Raw genomic sequence first — 21,968 nt, 5'->3', positions numbered from 1 at the left:
TATAATCGTGTCTCTCTGTGCTTGTCCGTCCAATCTCCGCAGCCCCCGGCCCAGGCCGTTTTATTCACAAAAGAACTTTTTACAGAGTGTTCGTAAGAACCAATCAGATTTCTTCTGAGCATTTCAACAAACCCACGTGGGGAGAAAGTTAAACTACTAAAACTAATTAAGCACAGGGTAAACAAAGAACAGAACTACAAAGAAGAGCATCTGGCAACCCCGGAGGTAATAAACAAGCAATATACATATGATAAGGAGGGTGGCCAGGAGGACAGTGACCATTATCACCTTAATGTGAAACCTGTTTCCTGGCCCTAAGATTAACATCCTAAGATTACCTATTAGAAAACTACAAAGATGAAACTGCCCAGTCTTTGAGGACACAGGACGCCTGCCTGTCTAAGTGTGTACGTGACTTGTCAGGCAAGGAGAAATGGGCAGCAGAGGGAAAAGGGCATGAAAAGGGCACAAATGTAGAATCTTATGGGATTTAACCAGAAATTATCGTCAATATATCAAACCCAGTCAACACAATGCTTTCATCGTGGACACGATGGCTTGATGCATATTTTATAATTCCTCATAGTAATCCCATCTGATCCCTACCATAGTAATAGTAAAAATTTTTATTTATCCCTGGAACATCTGATTGGGTTGCACCCAGCCAACACATGTATAAACATGAAACATTAATAACAACAATCTGATCCCATATAAAAAGTACATTAACTTTAAATGAACAACTTATACTAGTGGCTAAAATCATGGAAACTTATTTAAAAGTGTGTTTCCAAAGTTTGATGGCTCATAACACCAATTTTGGGGGGAGTGATACCATAGGAAAGATAATTTAATGAAAATTACAATGCAAAAAGAAATGTGAAACACATAGAAAAAAGGAGATATTCAGAAATTCCCACCATGTCAATTAATACAGTGGTGCCTCGCAAGACGAAAAGAATCCGTTCCGCGAGTCTCTTCGTCTTGCGGTTTTTTCGTCTTGCGAAGCAAGCCCATTAGCGGATTAGCGCTATTAGCGGCTTAGCGGGCTTAGCGGATCAGCTGATTAGCGGATCAGCTGATTAGCGGCTTAGCGGATCAGCTGTTAAGCGGCTTAGCGGCTTGGGAAAAAGGGGGGGGGGAGGAAAAAAAACCCCGCAGGAACTCGCAAGACATTTTCGTCTTGCGAAGGAAGCCCATAGGAAATTCATTTTGCAGAGAGGCCTATAATTTGGACAAAAAAATTGGCTTCCAGGTGGAAAAATCAAAATTGGAAACAGAACTGTTAGATCCCAAAACTAAGATACTTTCAAGAATGTATAACTTGCTGTTAAAATGGAACACGCAGGACGAAACGGTTAAATCCGCTATGATCAAATGGGCACAAGATATTGGTCATAACATTATGTTTGCTGACTGGGAACAGTTGTGGACCACCGGTATGAAATTTACGGCATGTAATGCCTTAAGAGAGAATATTATGAAAATGATATACAGGTGGTACATGACACCAGTCAAGCTTGCAAAAATATATCATTTGCCCGATAACAAATGTTGGAAATGTAAAGAAAATGAAGGTACATTTTTTCACCTTTGGTGGACGTGTCCAAAGATTAAGGCTTTCTGGGAGATGATCTATAATGAAATGAAAAAGGTATTTAAATATACCTTTCTGAAGAAACCAGAGGCCTTTCTCCTGGGCATAGTCGGCCAATTGGTGCCAAAGAAGGATAGAACTTTCTTCATGTATGCAACAACAGCAGCAAGAATACTTATTGCAAAGTATTGGAAGACACAAGATTTACCCACCCTGGAAGAGTGGCAGATGAAGGTGATGGACTATATGGAATTGGCGGAAATGACTGGCAGAATCTGAGACATGGGAGAAGAGTTGGTGGAAGAAGATTGGAAGAAATTTAAAGACTATTTGCAGAAACACTGTAAAATTAATGAATGTTAAAATGATGTTGGATTGAAAATAAGTGGCATTAGCAACAAAGTTAATAAGAATATGCAAAAATGAATTGATAATGGGTGAAAATATAAAGTTATAATATGTTCAGATATAGAGTTAAGATAAACGAAAGAGGGTAAGGATTTGCTGATTTGATTATTTAAATGGGAATACAAAAAGGGGAGGTGTGAGGAGGTCAAGGAAACAAGCTAATGAGCTTAAAGTAACAAAAATGGATTTGTTTTTAATTCCTTTTTATTTATTCGTTTTTTGTATTTTCTTTTTCTTTTTTCTTTTTTATGTATATTTTTCTTTTTATATGTCTTTTTTGTATTTTGTAAACCTATGTTTTTGTAAAATCTTAATAAAATATTTTTTTTAAAAAAAGGAAATTCGTTTTGCGAAGCACCTCCAAAACGGAAAACCCTTTCGTCTAGCCCGTTTTCCGTCTTGCGAGGCATTCGTCTTGCTGGGGACCACTGTACTGACTTTGGTAACCTTTAGCTTTCATTCTGGCCTTACAACGCCTTCTCATGGAGTGAAGCAAGTTTTTTAGTTCTGCAGCTGTAATAATGTGAAACCAAGATGGAATTATTGCCTCTGTTAATTGGGCTTTATTGCTGGGTTGCTTCTGACTAACAAGTTTCTTTAGTCGGCTCCCAATATTTTCGCTTGGCCTATTCCCAGGCCATTCCAGCAGTGGAATATGATTTCACATTCAGAACGCTTCAGGCTCAAGTATTTGATTTATGTATTGGGGGCATTTACGTTCCCATTAATGACACAAATTCTGCCCACACCTTTTGCTGTCATACAACCCCAGATCATCACACTATCTGGGTGTTTCACGGTCGGTGTAATGCAAGTAGGATGTAAATCTCCTCCGATTCTCCTCCTCGCGTATTTCATGCCCTCACTACCAAGCAAGGAGATTTGTGTCTCATCGCTCCAAATTGTTGTTGTTTAGTCGTTTAGTCGTGTCCGACTCTTCGTGACCCCATGGACCAGAGCACGCCAGGCACCTCTGTCCTCCACTACCTCCCGCAGTTTAGTCAAACTCATGCTGGTAACCTCGAAAACACTATCCAACCATCTCATCCTCTGTCGCCCCCTTCTCCTTGTGCCCTCCATCTTTCCCAGCATCAGTGTCTTCTCCAGGGAGTCTTCTCTTCTCATGAGGTGGCCAAAGTACTGGAGCCTCAGCTTCACGATCTGTCCTTCCAGTGAGCACTCAGGGCTGATTTCATTAAGAATGGATGCATTTGATCTTCTTGCAGTCCATGGGACTCTCAAGAGTCTTCTCCAGCACCATAATTCAAAAGCATCAATTCTTCGGCGATCAGCCTTCTTTATGGTCCAGCTCTCACTTCCATACATCACTACTGGGAAAACCATGGCTTTAACTATACGGACCTTTGTTGGCAAGGTGACGTCTCTACTTCTCAAGATGCTGTCTAGGCCTGTCATTGCCCTTCTCCCAAGAAGCAGGCGTCTTTTAATTTCGTGGCTGCTGTCACCATCTGCAGTGATCATGGAGCCCAAGAAAGTAAAATCTCTCACTGCCTCCATTTCTTCCCCTTCTATTTGCCAGGAGGTGATGGGACCAGTGGCCATGATCTTCGTTTTTTTGATGTTGAGCCTCAGACCATATTTTGCGCTCTCCTCTTTCACCCTCATTAAAAGGTTCTTTAATTCCTCCTCACTTTCTGCCATCAAGGTTGTGTCATCTGCATATCTGAGGTTGTTGATATTTCTTCCGGCAATCTTAATTCCAGCTTGGGATTCATCCAGCCCAGCCTTTCGCATGATGTATTCTGCGTATAAATTAAATAAGCAGGGAGACAAAATACAGCCTTGTCGTACGCCTTTCCCAATTTTGAACCAATCAGTTGTTCCATATCCAGTTCTAACTGTAGCTTCTTGTCCCACATAGAGATTTCTCAGGAGACAGATGAGGTGATCAGGCACTCCCATTTCTTTAAGAACTTGCCATAGTTTGCTGTGGTCGACACAGTCAAAGGCTTTTGCATAGTCAATGAAGCAGAAGTAGATGTCTTTCTGGAACTCTCTAGCTTTCTCCATAATCCAGCGCATGTTTGCAATTTGGTCTCTGGTTCCTCTGCCTCTTCTAAATCCAGCTTGCACTTCTGGGAGTTCTCGATCCACATACTGTTTGAGCCTTCCTTGTAGAATTTTAAGCATAACCTTGCTAGCGTGTGAAATGAGTGCAATTGTGCGGTAGTTGGAGCATTCTTTGGCACTGCCCTTCTTTGGGATTGGGATGTAGACTGATCTTCTCCAATCTTCTGGCCACTGCTGAGTTTTCCAAATTTGCTGGCATATTGAGTGTAGCACCTTAACAGCATCATCTTTTAAAATTTTAAATAGTTCAGCTGGAATACCATCACTTCCACTGGCCTTGTTATTTGCAGTGCTTTCTAAGGCCCATTTGACTTCACTTTCCAGGATGTCTGGCTCAAGGTCAGCAACCACACTACCTGGGGTGTACGAGACATCCATATCTTTCTGGTATAATTCCTCTGTGTATTCTTGCCACCTCTTCTTGATGTCTTCTGCTTCTGTTAGGTCCTTACCACTTTTGTCCTTTATTATGGTAATCTTTGTACGAAATGTTCCTTTCATATCTCCAATTTTCTTGAACAGATCTCTGGTTCTTCCTATTCTGTTGTTTTCCTCTATTTGTTTGCATTGCTCGTTTAAGAAGGCCTTCTTGTCTCTCCTTGCTATTCTTTGGAAATCTGCATTCAATTTCCTGTATCTTTCACTATCTCCCTCGCATTTTGCTTGCCTTCTCTCCTCCGCTATTTGTAAGGCCTCGTTGGACAGCCACTTTGCTTTCTTGCATTTCCTTTTCATTGGGATGGTTTTCGTTGCTGCCTCCTGTACAATGTTACGAGCCTCCATCCATAGTTCTTCAGGCACTCTGTCCACCAAATCTAAATCCTTAAACCTGTTCGTCACTTCCACTGTGTATTCATAAGGGATTTGACTTAGATTGTATCTTACCGGCCCAGTGGTTTTTCCTACTTTCTTCAGTTTAAGCTTGAATTTTGCTATAAGAAGCTGATGATCTGAGCCACAGTCAGCTCCAGGTCTTGTTTTTGCTGACTGTATAGAGCTTCTCCATCTTTGGCTGCAGAGAATATAATCAATCTGATTTCGATGCTGCCCATCTGGTGATGTCCATGTGTAGAGTCGTCTCTTGTGTTGTTGGAAAAGCGTGTTTGTGATGACCAGCTTGTTCTCTTGACAGAACTCTATTAGCCTTTGCCCTGCTTCGTTTTGATCTCCAAGGCCAAACTTGCCAGTTGTTCCTTTTATCTCTTGATTCCCTACTTTAGCATTCCAATCCCCTATAATGAGAAGAACATCCTTCTTTGGTGTCACTTCTATAAGGTCTTGTAAGTCTTCATAGAATTGGTCTATTTCAGTTTCTTCAGCACCAGTGGTTGGTGCATAAACTTGGATTACTGTGATGTTAAAAGGTCTGCCTTGGATTCGTATCGAGATCATTCTATCATTTTTGAGATTGCATCCCAGTACAGCTTTCGCCACTCTTTTGTTGACTATGAGGGCCACTCCATTTCTTTTACGGGTTTCTTGCCCACAGTAGTAGATGTGATGGTCATCCGAACTGAATTCGCCCATTCCCGTCCATTTTAGTTCACTGATGCCCAGGATGTCAATATTTATTCTTGCCATCTCATTTTTGACCACCTCCAACTTACCCAGGTTCATGGTTCTTACATTCCAGGTTCCTATGCAATATTTTTCTTTACAGCATTGGACTTTCCTTTCGCTTCCAGGCATATCCGCAACTGAGCGTCCTTTCGGCTTTGGCCCAGCCGCTTCATCAGCTCTGGATCTACTTGTACTTGCCCTCCGCTCTTCCCCAGTAGCATGTTGGACGCCTTCCGACCTGAGGGGCTCATCTTCCAGCGTCATAACTTTTATATGCCTGTTGTCTTTGTCCATGGAGTTTTCTTGGCAAGGATACTGGAGTGGCTTGCCGGTTCCTCCTCCAGGTGGATCACGTTTGGTCAAAACTCTCCACTATGACCTGTTCATCTTGTGTGCCCTGCTCGGCGTAGTTCATAGCTTCTCTGAGTTCTTCAAGCCCCTTCGCCACGGCAAGGCAGTGATCCATGAAGGGGTCGCTCCAAATAACACTGTCCTATTGTTCCGCTGTCCAGTTACCATGGGTTTTAGCCCAGTTTAATCTTTTCCACCTTTGCTTGAGAGATAATGGCTTTTCCCTTGGAATTCTAGCATTTAGACCAGTCCTTGCACTCAGCTTCACATTACATTGCGCCATGTCATCTTGTAAACACCCAGATGATTTTCTTCTGTCATGCAGACAGAGTCTCTCCATTCTTCGATCATCACTTGCTGTTGTGCACCTTTTCCTGCCTTTACCAGTCTGATTTTGTAGTGACTGAGTCTCCTTATGTTGTTCTTTAGTCCTTTAGTCGTGTCCGCCTCTTCATGACCCCCTGGACTAGAGCACGCCAGGCCCTCCTGTATTTCCACTGCCTCCCGCAGTTTGGTCAAACTCATGCTGGTAGCTTCGAGAACACTGTCCAACCATCTCATTCTCTGTCGTCCCCTTCTCCTTGTGCCCTCCATCTTTCCCAACACCAGGGTCTTTTCCAGGGAGTCTTCTCTTCTCAGGAGGTGGCCAAAGTATTGGAGCCTCAGCTTCAGGATCTGTCCTTCCAGTGAGCACTCAGGGCTGATTTCCTTCGGAATGGAGAGGTTTGATCTTCTTGCAGTCCATGGGAGTCTCCTTATACCTCTTCACAAATATAGAAAGGCCAGCTTTGGTTAAGTTTTCCTCAATCTTCTTCTTTTTTAAAAATGAATATTTATTGAATTTTATAACAAATAAAAATATCTCAATCATCATGTTATATACAATTGTTCTCCCTCCTGTCCTCCGGACTTCCCTCAACTCCCCTTCTACTGAGTTATTTAGTTTTATTTATTGTGTCCTGCTTTAGATAAAAGTAAATTCCCCTATCATTTCTCTAATTTTTCTGTTACTATAATAAAGTTTATTCAGACCCTGCCAGTTGCCGTTTCTGCAAATAACCTGTAAATGGTTCCCAAACTTTTAAAATCCTTTTTGTCCTTCTCTTGTAGTTTCTCTGTAGTTTCTCTGTTAGCTTAGCCAATTCTGCACAATTCATCAGTTTTTCTTACCATTGTTCTTTTGATGGTATTTCTTCCACCTTCCAATTTTGTGCAGTCAAGATTCTTGCCGCTGTTATAGTATAAATAAATAATGTCCATTTTTCTTTTGGCAGCTCTTGATTTGAGATACCTAACAGAAAGGCTTCAGGATGTTTACCAAAGCTCATTTTAAACATTATTTTCAGTTCATTATATATCATTTCCCAATATTTTTTAATGCATTTGCATTCCCACCACATATGATAAAATGTTCCTTCCTTTTCTTTACATCTCCAGCATCTCTTATTTTCTTTCTTAAACATCTTTGCCATTTTCACTAGTGTGATATACCATCTATACATCATTTTCATGTAATTCTCTCTTAATAATATACAATCTGTAAATTTTATATCAACTTTCCACAATATGACATAACACACTAACAAAAGTCAAGCTAAGCAAGTTGTGCTTCCTTTTTCTGGTTATTCCACTATGACTTTTGATAGATTACAGATAATTACATTCTTCATTAAATTATCTTTTCATTGATACATAATTTTGTGGTATTACTCTAAACGAAGTCGTGTTACGAGCCATCAAATTTCTGAAATACACTTTTTTCCCAAAAGGCTTCCACAATTTTGGCCACTACTGTATATCAAACAAATCAACATTCAACAATCCATCAGAATATATTAATAAAAATGTTGGTTAATGACAACCAACAAAGGCAATGAACAAAGACCCAACTCCCTTCAGTTCTTCTTGATTTGTTTCTGAGGCTCTAATCCCTTTTTGTCTCCATTGCAGATTTTGATGAATTGGAAAACAAGAACAAGGATGAACATGACAAAACCCACAGAGAGGAGAAGCCACGCAAAAATTTGGAGTATGAAGAGAGCTGCAGTCAGAGCTCCCATTCCACTTCCCAACAAAGAGTTCTCATTGGAAAGAAACCCTATCAGTGCGTGGAATGTGGAAAGAGCTTCAGGAAGAACTTCAATCTCACTTCCCATCAGAAATTTCATGAAGGGGAGAAACCCTATCCGTGCTTTGAATGTGGAAAGAGCTTCAGGGAGAGCTCCTCTCTCACTTCCCATCGAAGAATTCATACAGGAGAGAAACCCTACCAGTGTGTTGAATGTGGAAAGAGCTTCAGGCAGAGCGCCAATCTCACTTCCCATCGAAAAATTCATACAGGAGAGAAACCCTACCAGTGTGTGGAATGTGGAAAGAGCTTCAGTCAGAGCTTTTCTCTCACTTCCCATCGAAGAATTCATACAGGAGAGAAACCCTATCAGTGTGTGGAATGTGGAAAGAGCTTCAGGGAGAACTCCAATCTCACTTCCCATCAGAGAATTCATACAGGGGAGAAACCCTATCAGTGCATGGAATGTGGAAAGAGCTTCAGGAAGAGCTCAGATCTCACTAAGCATCAGAGAATTCATACAGGGGAGAAAACCTATCAGTGCATGGAATGTGGAAAGAGCTTCAGGAAGAGCTCAGATTTCACTAAGCACCAGAGAATTCATACAGGGGAGAAACCCTATCAGTGTGTGGAATGTGGAAAGAGCTTCAGTATGGGCTTCCGTCTCACTTCCCATCGAAGAATTCATACAGGGGAGAAACCCTATCAGTGTGTGGAATGTGGAAAGAGCTTCAGTAGGCGCTCCCATCTCACTTCCCATCAAAGAATTCATACAGGGGAGAAACCCTATCAGTGTGTGGAATGTGGAAAGCGATTCAGGGAGAGCTCTGATCTCACTAAGCATCAGAAAATTCATACAGGAGAGAAATCCTATCAGTGCTTTGAATGTGGAAAGAGCTTCAGTGAGGGCTACAATCTCACTTCCCATCAGAGAATTCATACGGGGAGAAACCCTATCATTGTGTGGAATGTGGAAAGAGCTTCAGTAGGAGCTACCATCTCACTTCCCATCAAAGAATTCATACAGGGGAGAAACCCTATCAGTGCATGGAATGTGGAAAGAGCTTCAGTCATAACTCCTCTCTCACTAAGCATCAGAGAATTCATACAGGGGAGAAACCCTATCAGTGTGTGGAATGTGGAAAGAGCTTCAGGAAGAGCTTCAGTCTCACATCCCATCAGAGAATTCATGCAAAGGTTGGAAAAACCATTAAACAGCTTTAGGAGCCAGGCAAATCCGCACCTTGTTAACCAGCACTCTGGCTTATTGACATCTAATGCCCTTTTAAAATTTGGTAGTGAGAGGGGTTACAGATGTGCATTTTGTGTTTTTATATTGTCTTTTTATGTTGTAACCGTCCTGCGACATGTAGGAACAGTAGTCAACTTTTAGAGGCCAAGGGTGTTTTGCCCCCCAATAGTATATTTGAGGGGGCCACCCCCCTAGTTGGTAGGCATCGCCATTCCAGTGCCCTTTATGCATCATGTGATTGATTGTGCAAGGCGGGCCTTACCTGGCCCCCCACCCATATTTTATTCAAGTTGGCACCACTGTTTCGGGTGGTATACAAATTAAATAATTACATAAATTGCCTTCCTTTGCACGTTTCAGCTTGTCAATATCCTTATTTATTATCATTTTTAATATTTATGTGCCTTTCATCTGAAGATTTCACAACAGAAACATACAAGATGAAAGCATGGCTTTCTCAAAAACAAGTCAAGCCAGAGAAATCTCTCCTCCCCTTTTTTTGGATGGAGTTACAAACTTTTTTGATCAGGGAACAGCTGTGGAAATACTGCATCTTGATTTCAGTAAGGCTTTTGACAAAATCCCCTGTGATATTTATGTGAGGAAGCTGGTAAAATTTCGGCTGAACAAGGTAACTGGTGGATTTGACTGACCAAACCCAAAGAGGACTCCTTCATGGTTCCTCATCATCCTGGGAGAAGTGACAAGAGGGGTGCTGTAGGGTTCAATCCTGGGCCCGTTGTCATTCAACGTCTTTATGAATGAGTTGGATGAAGGAACTGAAGGGGATGCTCATCACATTTGCAGACGACACCAAATGGGGAGCGGAGGCCAATGTGGCAGAAGGCAGAATCAGATCAAGGGCAGGAATGTTGTTGTTGTTTAGTCATTTAGTCATGTCCGACTCTTTGTGACCCCATGGACCAGAGCACACCAGGCCCTCCTGTCTTCCACTGCCTCCCGCAGTTTGGTCAAACTCATGCTGGTAGCTTCAAGAACACTATCCAACCATCTCGTCCTCTGTCGTCCCCTTCTCCTTGTGCCCTCCATCTTTCCCAACATCAGGGTCTTTTCCAGGGATTCTTCTCTTCTCCTGAGGTGGCCAAAGTATTGGAGCCTCAGCTTCAGGATCTGTCCTTCCAGTGAGCACTCAGGGCTGATTTCCTTCGGAATGGATAGGTTTGATCTTCTTGCAGTCCATGGGACTCTCAAGAGTCTCCTCCAGCACCATAATTCAAAAGCATCAATTCTTCGGCAATCAGCTTTTTTTATGGTCCAGCTCTCACTTCCATACATCACTACTGGGAAAACCAGAGCTTTAACTATTCAGACCTTTGTTGGCAAGGTGATGTCTCTGCTTTTAAGCTCTGCAGTGATCATGGAGCCCAAGAAAGTAAAATCTCTCACTGCCTCTATTTCTTCCCCTTCTATTTGCCAGGAGGTGATGGGCCCAGTGGCCATGATCTTCGTTTTTTTGATGTTGAGCTTCAGACCATATTTTGCGCTCTCCTCTTTCACCCTCAATAAAAGGTTCTTTAATTCCTCCTCACTTTCTGCCATCAAGGTTGTGTCATCTGCATATCTGAGGTTGTTGATATTTCTTCCGGCAATCTTAATTCCGGCTAGGGATTCATCCAGCCCAGCCTTTCACATATAAGTTAAATAAGCAGGGATAGTACCACTTTATTCTGCCTTGGTCAGGCCCCACCCAGAATACTGTGTTCAGTTCTGGGCATCACAATTTAAGTATCCAAAAGGTGGGGGAACACAGTCCGTATTCCTTTTATAACACGTGGCCAATGTTTATTGAATACATAAATTGTGAAGACTGTTGCCGGAATCTACCCAGCACTTGTGGGAAAAGGTGGCGTGATCTTTTAGAATAATCAATTGAAACTTTAACACATGGCAGGATGAAAGTCTGCAATTCCATGAGGACAAGCTATTTGTTGTTTACTGTTGTAACCATTGATTTCTTTAAAATTACCTTTTATACCATGAAAATAAATAAAAGCACAGGTTTAATTTCATTTGGAGACAGTATCTCCCATTATTTTCACATAATCTAAGTGTTTATTCAGGTGAGGCTGAATGAAACACTAGAGGAAAATCCTTCTTGACTGCGTCTGCATTGTTTCAAATATGAGTTCACTTACCCATGTTACGGAAATGACGGGGGTGGGGGGGCACATCTTTATAGTTGTTGCAATGTTACGAATATTAGGCCTGAATGTATGCTTTTGACTTGACAGCGCAGGGAAGATACCTAGCTTTATAAATTCGAAGAAAATCCATACTTTAACCGACTCTCCTCATTCCAATATCATTTTAACCCTGAAAGAAAGGTGAATTTGGGCTCCACCTTCCTCCATGAACCAAGAAGCAGGAAGTCACATAGGCAGCCGGAAGAGGGCATCTTTCCCCAAGCCTGAGAGCCCATACATGGCCCCCCACCCAGGGAGTGACCGGGGGGGGCAACAATAGACATCCCCAGAGGCAATTTAGCAAGTCAGGTGTTCTGAAAGCCCATCTCCAGGCAAGTCCTGAGGGCAAGGAGATGCCAAGGGTTTCATTGTTCTTTGGGTATGGGCACTTAAGAGGTCTTGGGAGCGGTGTCTGGCCCCTGCTGAACTTGTGTGTGTCTTATATCCCCTCCTCCTTTGTGATGTAGTATGGGCCTATTCATGATGCCCTGTGAAATGTATTCTGGGTAAAAGTCAAGGTAACCCTTTGTTCTGGGTTCTTGCTCCTGTTGGGCAACAAGAAAGATCAAGGTCTACTGACCGCTGTTTTGCTCCAAATTACTTGGCTGGAACTTCCTTCTTTTACCGACCTCATGGATCCATGAGGGACTTGCACCCGACTGGCTGGGCTGATGAGTCGTCTCAACCTGGAATTTTCCGTAACACCCATAAAAGTGTATCATATTTATTGCTGAGAAATCGTACCAAACTCAGCTTACGGATCTCAACACCAAGAACCCATGCAGCGACTGGCAGCCTTTCCCCCAATTTCTTAGCTAGCAATAACAGATATTGAGAAGGAAGAAGAGAGAGAGGTAGGCATCCTTTCGGCGATGGTTCCCCACTCCAGTTTGCCTCTGTCGGCCCCCAATGCCTCTTTCCTGTGGCCCCTGAATGGCTCTCTCCTCATCCGTCTTGGGAGACAATGGAGGACGGCTCAAGCGGTGGGGAGATTGCAAGGCCTGCTGGGGCAGCTGGCTGCTGTGACGGACAGCAGAGCCAGAGCAGCGTCTGGGGGTGCAGTGCCTCACCATTCCACCAGGGGGCCAGAGCCTCTTTCTGATTGGCTACCCAGAGGGGGGTGGCGCCAGCACTTTTGGAGGGAAAATAAAGAGAGCCGTTTCTGAGGGGATTTGAGATGGGAGAGAGGGAATTCTGAGAGAAGATGGGGATGAGGAGAGGGTGGAGGGAGGGAGAAGTGGCTCTGATCTGAGTGGATCCTCCGCTCTGAGGAGAATATCTACGGAGCCAGAGGAAGGAGTCTCACAGCTGAGATGGGGAGACCATGTTGAGGGTCTGAAGGGAGTATTCAGATGGGAGTGAAGCTGGAGGGAGAAGCTGTGGGAAGACTCTCCTCTTCTTCTGGGGTCTCCTTCCAGTCAGGAGGAGAGAGATCTTCTGGGAAAAGGAGATTCCCAAGTCCGTGGCAAGGGCTGAGAGGATCCCCTGGGTCTGGCATACAAAGGAAAATACCTCAGGGGAACCGAGGAAAAGTGGCCCCTCGCTGTGAAGGAAGCTGGGCTGTGTCAAAAGTACCTCACGGAAAGACCTCTCATAACTAAGGGAGGGGATGAGAGAGAAGCCGCAGAAAGAGAGTTCAGCCTCTCACCATCTATTCTGGAAACCTGAACATCTCCCTGAAGTGCGACAACTGAATTGGAGAGGAGGGAGTTGAAGAGAAGCTGTGCCTGCAGAACCGTGTTTAATCCTGAGACATTTAGCTGAAGTAATAAGTTAACTTCTACCTGAAAGAACACATCTCCTGTCTTCACTTTGTTTCACCATTCTCTTTTTTGTAAATAAAACTTTCCTTGTCTCATTATCTCCTGCCAGAGACTCCCTGGATCGGAGTTTCCCTCACACAAGACGCCTGGATTTAATTTGGGACAATTAGCAGGGAGACTCTGCTGTGCAGGGGACACCGGACTGACTAGCTGGACATGCGAAAAGGATCTCAGGGTCTGGGTGGATCCCAAGCTCCACCTGAGTACACCGCTTAATGCAGCAGCAAAGAAGGCAAATGTTCTTCTCGGCTGCATCCACAGAAGTGCATCGTGTCCAGATGGAGGGAAGTCCGAGTCCTGCTCTCTTCTGCCTTGGTCAGAATCCACAGCTGGAATCCTGTGCGAAATTCCGGCTGCCGTGATTCCAGTTCTTAAATTTGGTTTGCTTAGGGAATATCTATCCCTTTTGATCTTGCAGAGCTTTGTTTGTTTTTTTTAAATAAATATTTATTAAGGTTTTACAAAACAAAAAAAATTCATCATTTCAAGATGTATCATTTCCATACATAAAGCTCATATAAAAAACAAATACATCAAAAAAGACAAAAATATATAGCAGAAAAAAGAAGAAAATAGAAAAAAAAAGAAAGACCCACTTTCTTAAATTTATAGAGTTCCATGCCCCTCTGTCTTGACCTCCTCACATCCCCCTTTTTTGTGTTCCACTTTATTCCAATCAAATTCAGCAAGTTCAAAACCTTATTTAAACCATACTTAATTTTATATTCTAATTATTATGTCCCAATTTTCCATTATTTTAGTCCATACCTCATCTTATATAGTATGACATAATAATGTTCTGTTCATAACCCCCTATCCTTTTTAACGTTCTTCTTTTCATTCACATTTAACCAAAGTCACACAAACCCTGTTACCTTCACTTCCCACATCATATTAACACTCAAAGATTTTACAATATTTTTGTAAATAGTCCTTAAACTTTTTCCAGTCCTGTTCCATCAGTTCTTCTCCCTGGTCACGGATTCTGCCAGTCATTTCAGCCATCTCCATGTAGTTGATCACTTGCGTCTTGATCTTGCAGAGCTTTGAAGTAGCCTCAGAAGCTGCCTTCTGCTGAGCCGGACCAAGGGCTCCCTCTAACCCTGTATAGTCCACACTGACTGGCAGCAGCTCCCCCCAGTTTCAGGCAGAGGTCTCATCCAGCCCTTGCGGGAGTTGCCAGGGGCTGACCCTGGGACATTCTGCATGCCAAGCAGATGCTCTTGGTTCCCCATATTTCACTAGCCTTTCAACGTTATTCTGTTAGCAACCGTGGAGATTCCACCTGCCTCTTTCCAAAGGAGAAAACTCACCTATTTGAAGAATTTGAGGTGATGCATTATTTGTATACTTTTCATGTGTTCTGTGTTTTCAATGTCCCTGAGATCTCTTGATGAAGGGCAGTATATCAATTCAATTAACAACAACAACAATTATTATTATTTATTCATTCATTTATACTCCGCCCATCTGGCTGGGTTTCCCCAGCCACTCTGGCCAGCTTCCAACAAAATATTAAAATACAATAGTCCATCAAATATTAAAAGCTCCCCTAAGCATAACAACCATCCATTTTTAGTCCATTGAGTTAGAAATTCAGCATTTCTGGGAGGGGAAATGGCATGCTATTGAATGTTTGCATAGCAACATGCTTAAGAAAGTCTTGGTTATTCATGATGAGAATAGGATTTATTTATTTTGAACTTTGCTTGGTTCCTCCTTGGCAGCCAGTGCGATTCTTTCAGCAGGGCTAGAACTCAGGACCCGCTGCCTTGAGGGACATCTAAGAGCAGTTGGGCAGGGAAAGGTCTCCCTTGGGAGGTGGTGGACTCTCCTTCCTTGGAGGTTTCTGAGCAGAGATCGGAGGGCCATCTGCCATGGATGCTTCAGCTGAGATTCCTGCATTGCTGGGGTTGGACTAGATGACCCTGGGATCCCCTCCTATATCTCCACTCCTGAATTCTAGGAGGAGCTTCCTTGCCGCCTGCAAAGCCCTTTTCCCTGCAAGCTGCTCATCCACTTTCTGGCCAAGGGAGGGAGAGGCTCTGACAAGAGCCAAAATCCCCCCCAAAAGCACACCTTGCCATAGGCCGAGCCAGGGGGCAGCTGCCCCCTTAGAGCCATTAAAAAGAAGAGAAATGAATAGAAATCAGAGATCTGCCCTGGCCACGTGAGTGTGCAATGCAAGGGGGGGGCAGAGCTGGGGGGACTCGGCACTGCAAGGGTTAAAGGGATCTGAGCTGCCTTCCTAGAGAGGACAGGAAGGGGGGGGCAGGTCCTCCAGAGCCAAGGCCCCTCCCTCCCCAGCCCTTTCCTGCTTGGGTGTCTCTCCTGCAAGGGCTGATTCGCTGCCCCCTCCTGGGACCTGGTGAGTCTCATCTGTCCCCCCCCCCCGGAGGGTGCAGTGGGGAGACGGGGGGGGCAGGGCTCCAGCAGGGGAGGAGGCCTGGGGGGCCTGATCTGGTCCTGCGGGGGGGGGGCAAATCAGGGAGGAGAGGGACCTGCCAGGGAGGGGCCAGGGCTGCCACGCTCTCCTTCCTGCAGAGCAGAGGATCCCAAACTCATTTGGCCTTTCAGGAAAAAAAATGACTCCCCCGAAATCTCCCTCCTTTAAACAAAGGGGTCCCTGGGACTTTAACTCTCTGTGACGTCGCTCATCGTCATTGCAGAACAGAGGAAACATCTGCAAATGGTTTTCCAAAGCTGGATGAGGAGGTGGACTAGACACCCCCCAAAAGAAAACCCCACTGGGAGGGAGGAAGAAAAGTGGGAGAGAAAGGAGAGGAGTAAAGAGAGGGATCCCAGCCCAGAGTCTGGCTGCTGCATTGGGGACCAGTTTCCCAGTGTCTCCCAGGGCAGCTCCCCACGGAGGCCACGGCAGCCATCCCCTCGCACCCAGAGCAGGGCATCCCAGGACCACATCCTCTCAGCCGGAAATGGGCGCTGCTACTCCCTGAGCCTCCAGGGACCTGGGCATCAATGGCTGTGCGTATGTTAAGCCATCTAACAGAATAATAATAATAAATTAGCTGCCTAAATTTCAAAGGAGATGTATTTGGCCCTCAGGGGGTTGACTAGATACATTCCTGGCCCTCAGAGCAAAGAAAAAGGGACCCCACCCCAGGACTCTGTCTTCAGAGCGGCGGAGAGTCCAAGTGCAAGAAAAGGAGACAGAAGCAGGGGAGAAATGTGCCCAGAAGTGGGGGTGGGGGGAGAGCAACTCCTGAGGACCCCCAGGTGAGGACCCCCACTAGAGCCAGGCATCCATTTTCCACAAGATACAAATGACTCCCTTGTCAGTCAGTTCTGACTTCATGCATAAATAAATAAATAAATAAATAAATAAATAAAATAAAATGACTTCATGCATTGACTGGAAGGCAGGAGCAACCAGGCTGATTCATCTCCCAGAAACCCCTTCAGTTCCTCCACATTTTGCATTGCAATCTTCCTTCTAGGAGAGCTAGAGGCGTCTTCTTCTGCTTCTGCTTCTGCTTCTCCTCCTCCTCACCCTCCTCCTCCTCCTCTGTCTTTTCAAAAAGGGCTGCGGTCCAGTCTAGCCCTGGTTCCTAGCAAGACTCATCCATGCTTTTTTAGAGAAGCATTTTCTTCTCCTGACCTACAAATTATGTAACAGAACAATGTATTTGCTTTGTAGGATTTCCAGGACTTCTCATTAAGACGAAGATCAAAGGGTTCCTTCTGATCTCTTAGAAGTTTCCTGAGACCACAGATGGATGATCAAGATTCAGCTGGCCCCGAAGCAGGAAGAGGCCATGCCAACCAAACTGGGAGCAGTGGGGGATTCTGGGAAAACGCTGTGCTGAAGATCCTGGGTGAGGAGGACACCCTCCGCTCAGAGGTGCAGATCCGGCAGTTCAGTTGGTTCTGCTACCTGCAAGATAAAGGACCCCGAGAGGTTTGCAGCCAACTCCACCACTTTTGCCACCAGTGGCTGAAGCCAGAAAAGCACACGAAAGCTGAGATGCTGGACCTGGTGATCTTGGAGCAGTTCCTGGCTGTCCTTCCCCCGGAGATGGAGAGCTGGGTGAGGGACTGTGGAGCGGAGACCAGTTCCCAGGCGGTGGCCCTGGCCGAAGGTTTCCTCCTGAGTCAGGCAGAGGAGAGAAAGCAGGCAGAGAGAAAGCAGGTGAGAGAGACCTTTCTCTGGATACTCCCAAGGGGCTCCAAACAGGACGGAGAACATCCCATAATGCTCTGCTGTTGGCCCATCCTTTTTCTGGGAAGGCATCCATGGAATGAGATCTGACACCTTTAAAGCTGTTGGCCCTGACATTCGTTTTTTAATCCTTCACCCCATTCTCTGTTTTGAATCCTTGTTGCTCTTTCAGAAAAGGGATCGTTTTGCAGAAGTGGACCTGGATTCCTGTGAGGCAGAGAGGCCTCCGTTGGACACCAGAGAGAGGCCACTGGGTAAGGAGGAAGGTGGCTTTTCTCATTCTGTTGCTTTCCCAACAAATCTGTGCGTTCTTTTCATCTTTTTTTTTGGGGGGGGGAGAGTTGGGACCAAGGGTCCAAAGGAAGGGAGTAGTAATTTTGCACAACTAAAATATGAAATGGGCACAAACCTCCAACTGCACTCAGCAGGTACGGCTTTCTGAAAGGCCCATCTGTCGTTAGAGATGCCCTGTTTCACCTGTCAGAGAAGCAGGCACTCCTGGCATCCTGCTTACATTTTTTCTCTTCCAGGTGACAGAATGATGCCGCCAAAACCTCCTTATCCATCTTTTCATGGGGGCAGAAGGGAAGCAGCGGCTGTGGCTCCAGATCAGGTCAGAGGAAGCTGCCTTGTGGGGACAGAGGCCGAGGGATGGAGCAATGTCATGGACTGGTTGGGCACAGAGGAATGGTGGGAGGAAGCAGCCGGGGAACCAGGAAGGGAAGATGGCTCTGAGCCCAAGGAGTGGAGGTGGAGGAAGGATGAGTGGTCAGAGGGAGAAGAGGGAGAAGTCTGGGAAGAGGAGGTGTCAGAAGCTGAAGGGGAAACAGGGCTTAGTGAGCTGGCAGACTCTGTGGCAGAATGTAGTCCAGAATCAGAGGCAGAAGAGGAAGGAGGCGAGTGGGAGGAGGGAGGTCGGGAGGCAGAGGTGAGTCAGGAGAAGGAGGAGCCACCGGAGGCTCCCTCTCCTTCTGCCAGAATCCACCCTCCCTGCTTGTCTCTCAGAGCCAAGAGAGGTCTAACATGGAGGAGCAAAGGCAGGCTGCACACTGGCGCACTGTTGCATCACTTGCCAGAAACCCCAGAGAGGAGGGGACTTGGAAAGCTGTGGGGAGCTAGGGGCCTTCTCTTTTGGCAGCTGATTTCATGGAGTAAGACCCTGTCATGGAATTCTACTCTGTATTGATCCAGGCAGAACTCCAATGCATAGTTAGCAGAGTGAAAATGTAAAGATGTTGCAGGATTCCCCAAAATAGACCAGAGGCAATTGTATTTCACCCAGCAGAGCTTTAACTGCTACTGAAGGCAAATAAGCATAATGGTCACAAATCCAAAACATTCAGGATTGGCCCTGTCCATAAGAAATCCAGTTGCAGCAGACTTAACCTAAACTTACCACAACGTATAATAAATTTAAACCTCAACACTCAGCATACTATGTACAGAACACCAGAAGGAAGAGAGAGAGAAAGAGAAACCCAGGCTCCTTCTGGCCTCTTCTTATAGTCAGCATGACCTTGACAGAAGAGATGAGAGAACCACTTTAACCCAGCTGTACTCGGCTTCTCTGAAGGAATAACCCAAACGTCAGGAAACTTCTGTTTCTTTTATTCAGAGAAGCTTCCGGAACCCTCTTGAACTAACTATAATAGAATAGAGAATATCAGTTCCATACTTTCTGCACTAAGAAATGCAAACTGACAGACCCTCAGGGAATGAGCTGCTCTTCTCATTCGGCCTGAAACTCAGCCAAGTCTGTGAATATTGTGTTCTTGCTGATAAAGAGTTAACTCCAGCTGTGAAGTGTGGGATTTCCTGCCCAGATAACTCTGTGACACCAGCCTTCTGAATGTCCCCAGTAGGATTCCTTTGTAGTTGCTGTTTTCATGGAATCCAGGAGTTGAAAGGGACCCCAAGGGTCATCAAGTCCCACCCCCTGCATTGCAGGAGTCTCAGCTAGATCACCCAAGACAGATGGCCATCCAAACTAGGCTTATTGTATTTCTATATTCATCACTGAGTGCTAAAATAGGCTTCTAAGCAGTGGACAGATGAGAACAAATAGTGTCCAGGATTCACTTAGCTAGCCCCAAGAGCATGCCCCCTTGAATCCCTGGAATTTGGCTGTAGGGCACTGGGAAGGATCCTCTTCAGAACAGGACATGAGGAGAGGAGAAAGGGGATCCTTCCATTGGGAAACTGGAATCCCTGCGTAGGCAGAATGACTTGAAAACCACAAGGAAGAGAGCCACCTATTTGCACAAAGATGAATACCCATAATTAAAAGCTGAATAAAATAGGCATCCATAATAAAAATGTGCAGCAAAGCAATCCTATTGAAACAACGCAGCAATTAAGAGGAAGGAAGGAGACAGAGCATTGTGTAGCAGATCATATTTCTGCTGTCTCAGAAGAGGACATTTCCTTTTTCTTTTAGGGTCCAGTGTGCTTTGAAGATGTCGCTGTTTGTTTCACGGATGAGGAGTGGGCGTTGCTGGATCCTGACCAGAGAGCTCTGCATAAGGACGTCATGGAGGAGAATCGTGGGATCGTGGCCTCTCTTGGTAAGGCTCCCTGTGGGATTGTCCTATCTGCCTGGAAATTCAAAAAATACCTCTATGAGATGAACCTCATACATTTCCACAGAGCTCAGCAGCGCCCCCTACAACACCTGGGAACCTAACACCCCCACAAGAAACCTTGAACAGCAAATTCCAGTTTTTTCTGTGAACCATCTTCCTCCAGTTCTGCCTTTTTATACCACGATTCGGCTGGCCTGAACTGCCCAGGCATCTTAAATGTCAGCTTCAGAGTTGTTAGGAAAGATAAGTAGCTTCTGTCAGGTTTTCTGTTTTTGTTTTCTTGGGTTGACCAAAGAGACGCCTGACATTGGCGATGGAGGGGATGCCATGACTGGGCCAAACAAAATCCATCCCAGAGAAAAGCCAGGCTGATTGAATATTAGGTAGTAGTAGCAGTGATCATAATAATAGTAATAGTCATAATTTTTATTTATACCCCTTCCATCTCGCTGGGTGGCCCCAACCACTCTAGGCGGCTTCCAACACGTTTCCAACATGAAACATTAATAATAACAATCTGATCCCATATAAAAAGTAGATTACCTTTAAAACGAGCAACTTACACTAGTGGCCAAAATTATGGAAACCTTTTGGGGAAAGTGTATTTCCAAGGTTTGATGCCCTTTAGGGGGATTAATACCAAAAAATTATATAGCATTGGAAAGATAATTTAATGAAGAATGTAATGCAATAATATTTATTAGAACAGCAGTCATGAAGAAGAAATGTGAAACACAAAGAAAAAAGGAGATCTACAACTTCCGGATTCCCTCTAGTTCTGAGGGAGCAGCTCCGCGGAAATCGGGTCCTACCGCTACGGCGAAGCGGGGACCCCTTCGAAATCACAGGCGGGTGAAGCCTGTGACCGTGGGACTCAGCGGGCACCTTTAGCGCCCCCCCCAATCTGCGAGGGAGCCCTGTAAGGGGCTCCGGAGCGAAACGGGGAGTCTGGCGCGGTGCTGAGAGTCAATTGCTTCTTCCGCGGAGTGAAGCTGCACAGCTGTTGCCGGAGAGCAACACTTTTTCCTGTGACAATTTGGCTACTAAACAACTACCCGTGAGTAGGTCAAGTTTAAAGATTGGGGAATTTAAGGGGGGGGGGAAGGATTAATTTGGCACTGAAGCGGGAAGGCGTAAACAGGAAGTCCGCCTTCCTTCTCTGTATACAAATCAAAGCAAAGACTGTCTAAGCTAAGACCTGGAGAGTTGCGTTGAAAGGACTTAAATCCTAACATCAAATTAAAAGAACTCCCTCCCTGAATTGCAGGAGAGGGGAGGGAAGAGGGGAAAGTATTTCTTTTGCCTGCAAAAAAAGAGAAAAAAAGGAGAGAAAAGGGAATAAAGACCACCACTTAACCCTTGGGAACGGACTGCCAGGATCAATAGAATTGCTGTATTGAGAGTCGCACTGTTTATGGACAATGTAACTTTTTGACAGTTAACTCTGCAAGTGAGATACTTTTTTCTGAAGGGGTTCTTTGGACTTGAAACTGTTGCTTATTTTGTTGAAGGGGGACTTGGGAAAGCTGGAGAAGATACTTTATTGTAATACCATTGACTGTTACTGTGTCCCCCTAGAGGAACACTGAAATTGCTACAACTAGTTGGGGAATTTTCCACTTTTAACTGGCAAGGGAAATTTCCACTGCAAAACAAGCTTTGGCAAAACAAGCTTTGGCCGTGGGACTGACCTTGATCCTCAGATAAAGTGTTATGGCAAACTTGCCTCAGGATAAGAACTTGCCTCAGGAAAAAACAAGAAGATCGGGCAAGGTTAGACTGCAGCAGACCAGTGCAGCATTGCAGCAGCGCAGAGCATCTGCATCCGGCCCTCCTGCACCACAAGGGGAAG

At 44.9% G+C, this 21,968-nt stretch overlaps 3 protein-coding genes across 12 annotated transcripts in view; 2 read left to right on the top strand and 1 right to left on the bottom strand.

Annotated features, from left to right (window-relative positions):
* Positions 1-21,968, top strand: part of LOC128412026 (zinc finger protein 420-like) — a 342,858-nt gene that overhangs the window by 5,560 nt on the left and 315,330 nt on the right. The gene's annotated exons all lie outside the window — the stretch shown is intronic.
* The window catches only part of LOC128412063 (zinc finger protein 436-like), a 130,442-nt gene that overhangs the window by 26,195 nt on the left and 82,279 nt on the right, over positions 1-21,968 (bottom strand). The gene's annotated exons all lie outside the window — the stretch shown is intronic.
* LOC128412058 (zinc finger protein 436-like) overlaps positions 1-21,968 on the top strand; it is a 41,490-nt gene that overhangs the window by 9,196 nt on the left and 10,326 nt on the right. For 2 of the 4 annotated variants that reach the window (XM_053384891.1, XM_053384892.1), the window contains exons 2-5: positions 17,013-17,504; positions 17,707-17,800; positions 18,065-18,147; positions 19,972-20,098. In XM_053384891.1, the coding sequence (XP_053240866.1) occupies positions 17,088-17,504; positions 17,707-17,800; positions 18,065-18,147; positions 19,972-20,098 (721 nt within the window). In that variant the 5' untranslated portion in view covers positions 17,013-17,087. The remainder of the gene's footprint in view (positions 1-17,012; positions 17,505-17,706; positions 17,801-18,064; positions 18,148-19,971; positions 20,099-21,968) is intronic. The other 2 variants (XM_053384894.1, XM_053384893.1) reach the window with 2 other exon arrangements.

The sequence above is a fragment of the Podarcis raffonei genome, chromosome 4 (assembly GCF_027172205.1).
Source record: "Podarcis raffonei isolate rPodRaf1 chromosome 4, rPodRaf1.pri, whole genome shotgun sequence".
Taxonomy (NCBI): domain Eukaryota; kingdom Metazoa; phylum Chordata; class Lepidosauria; order Squamata; family Lacertidae; genus Podarcis; species Podarcis raffonei.
Note: the sequence above shows the minus strand (reverse complement) of the source record. Positions and strands in the feature narration are given on the sequence as shown.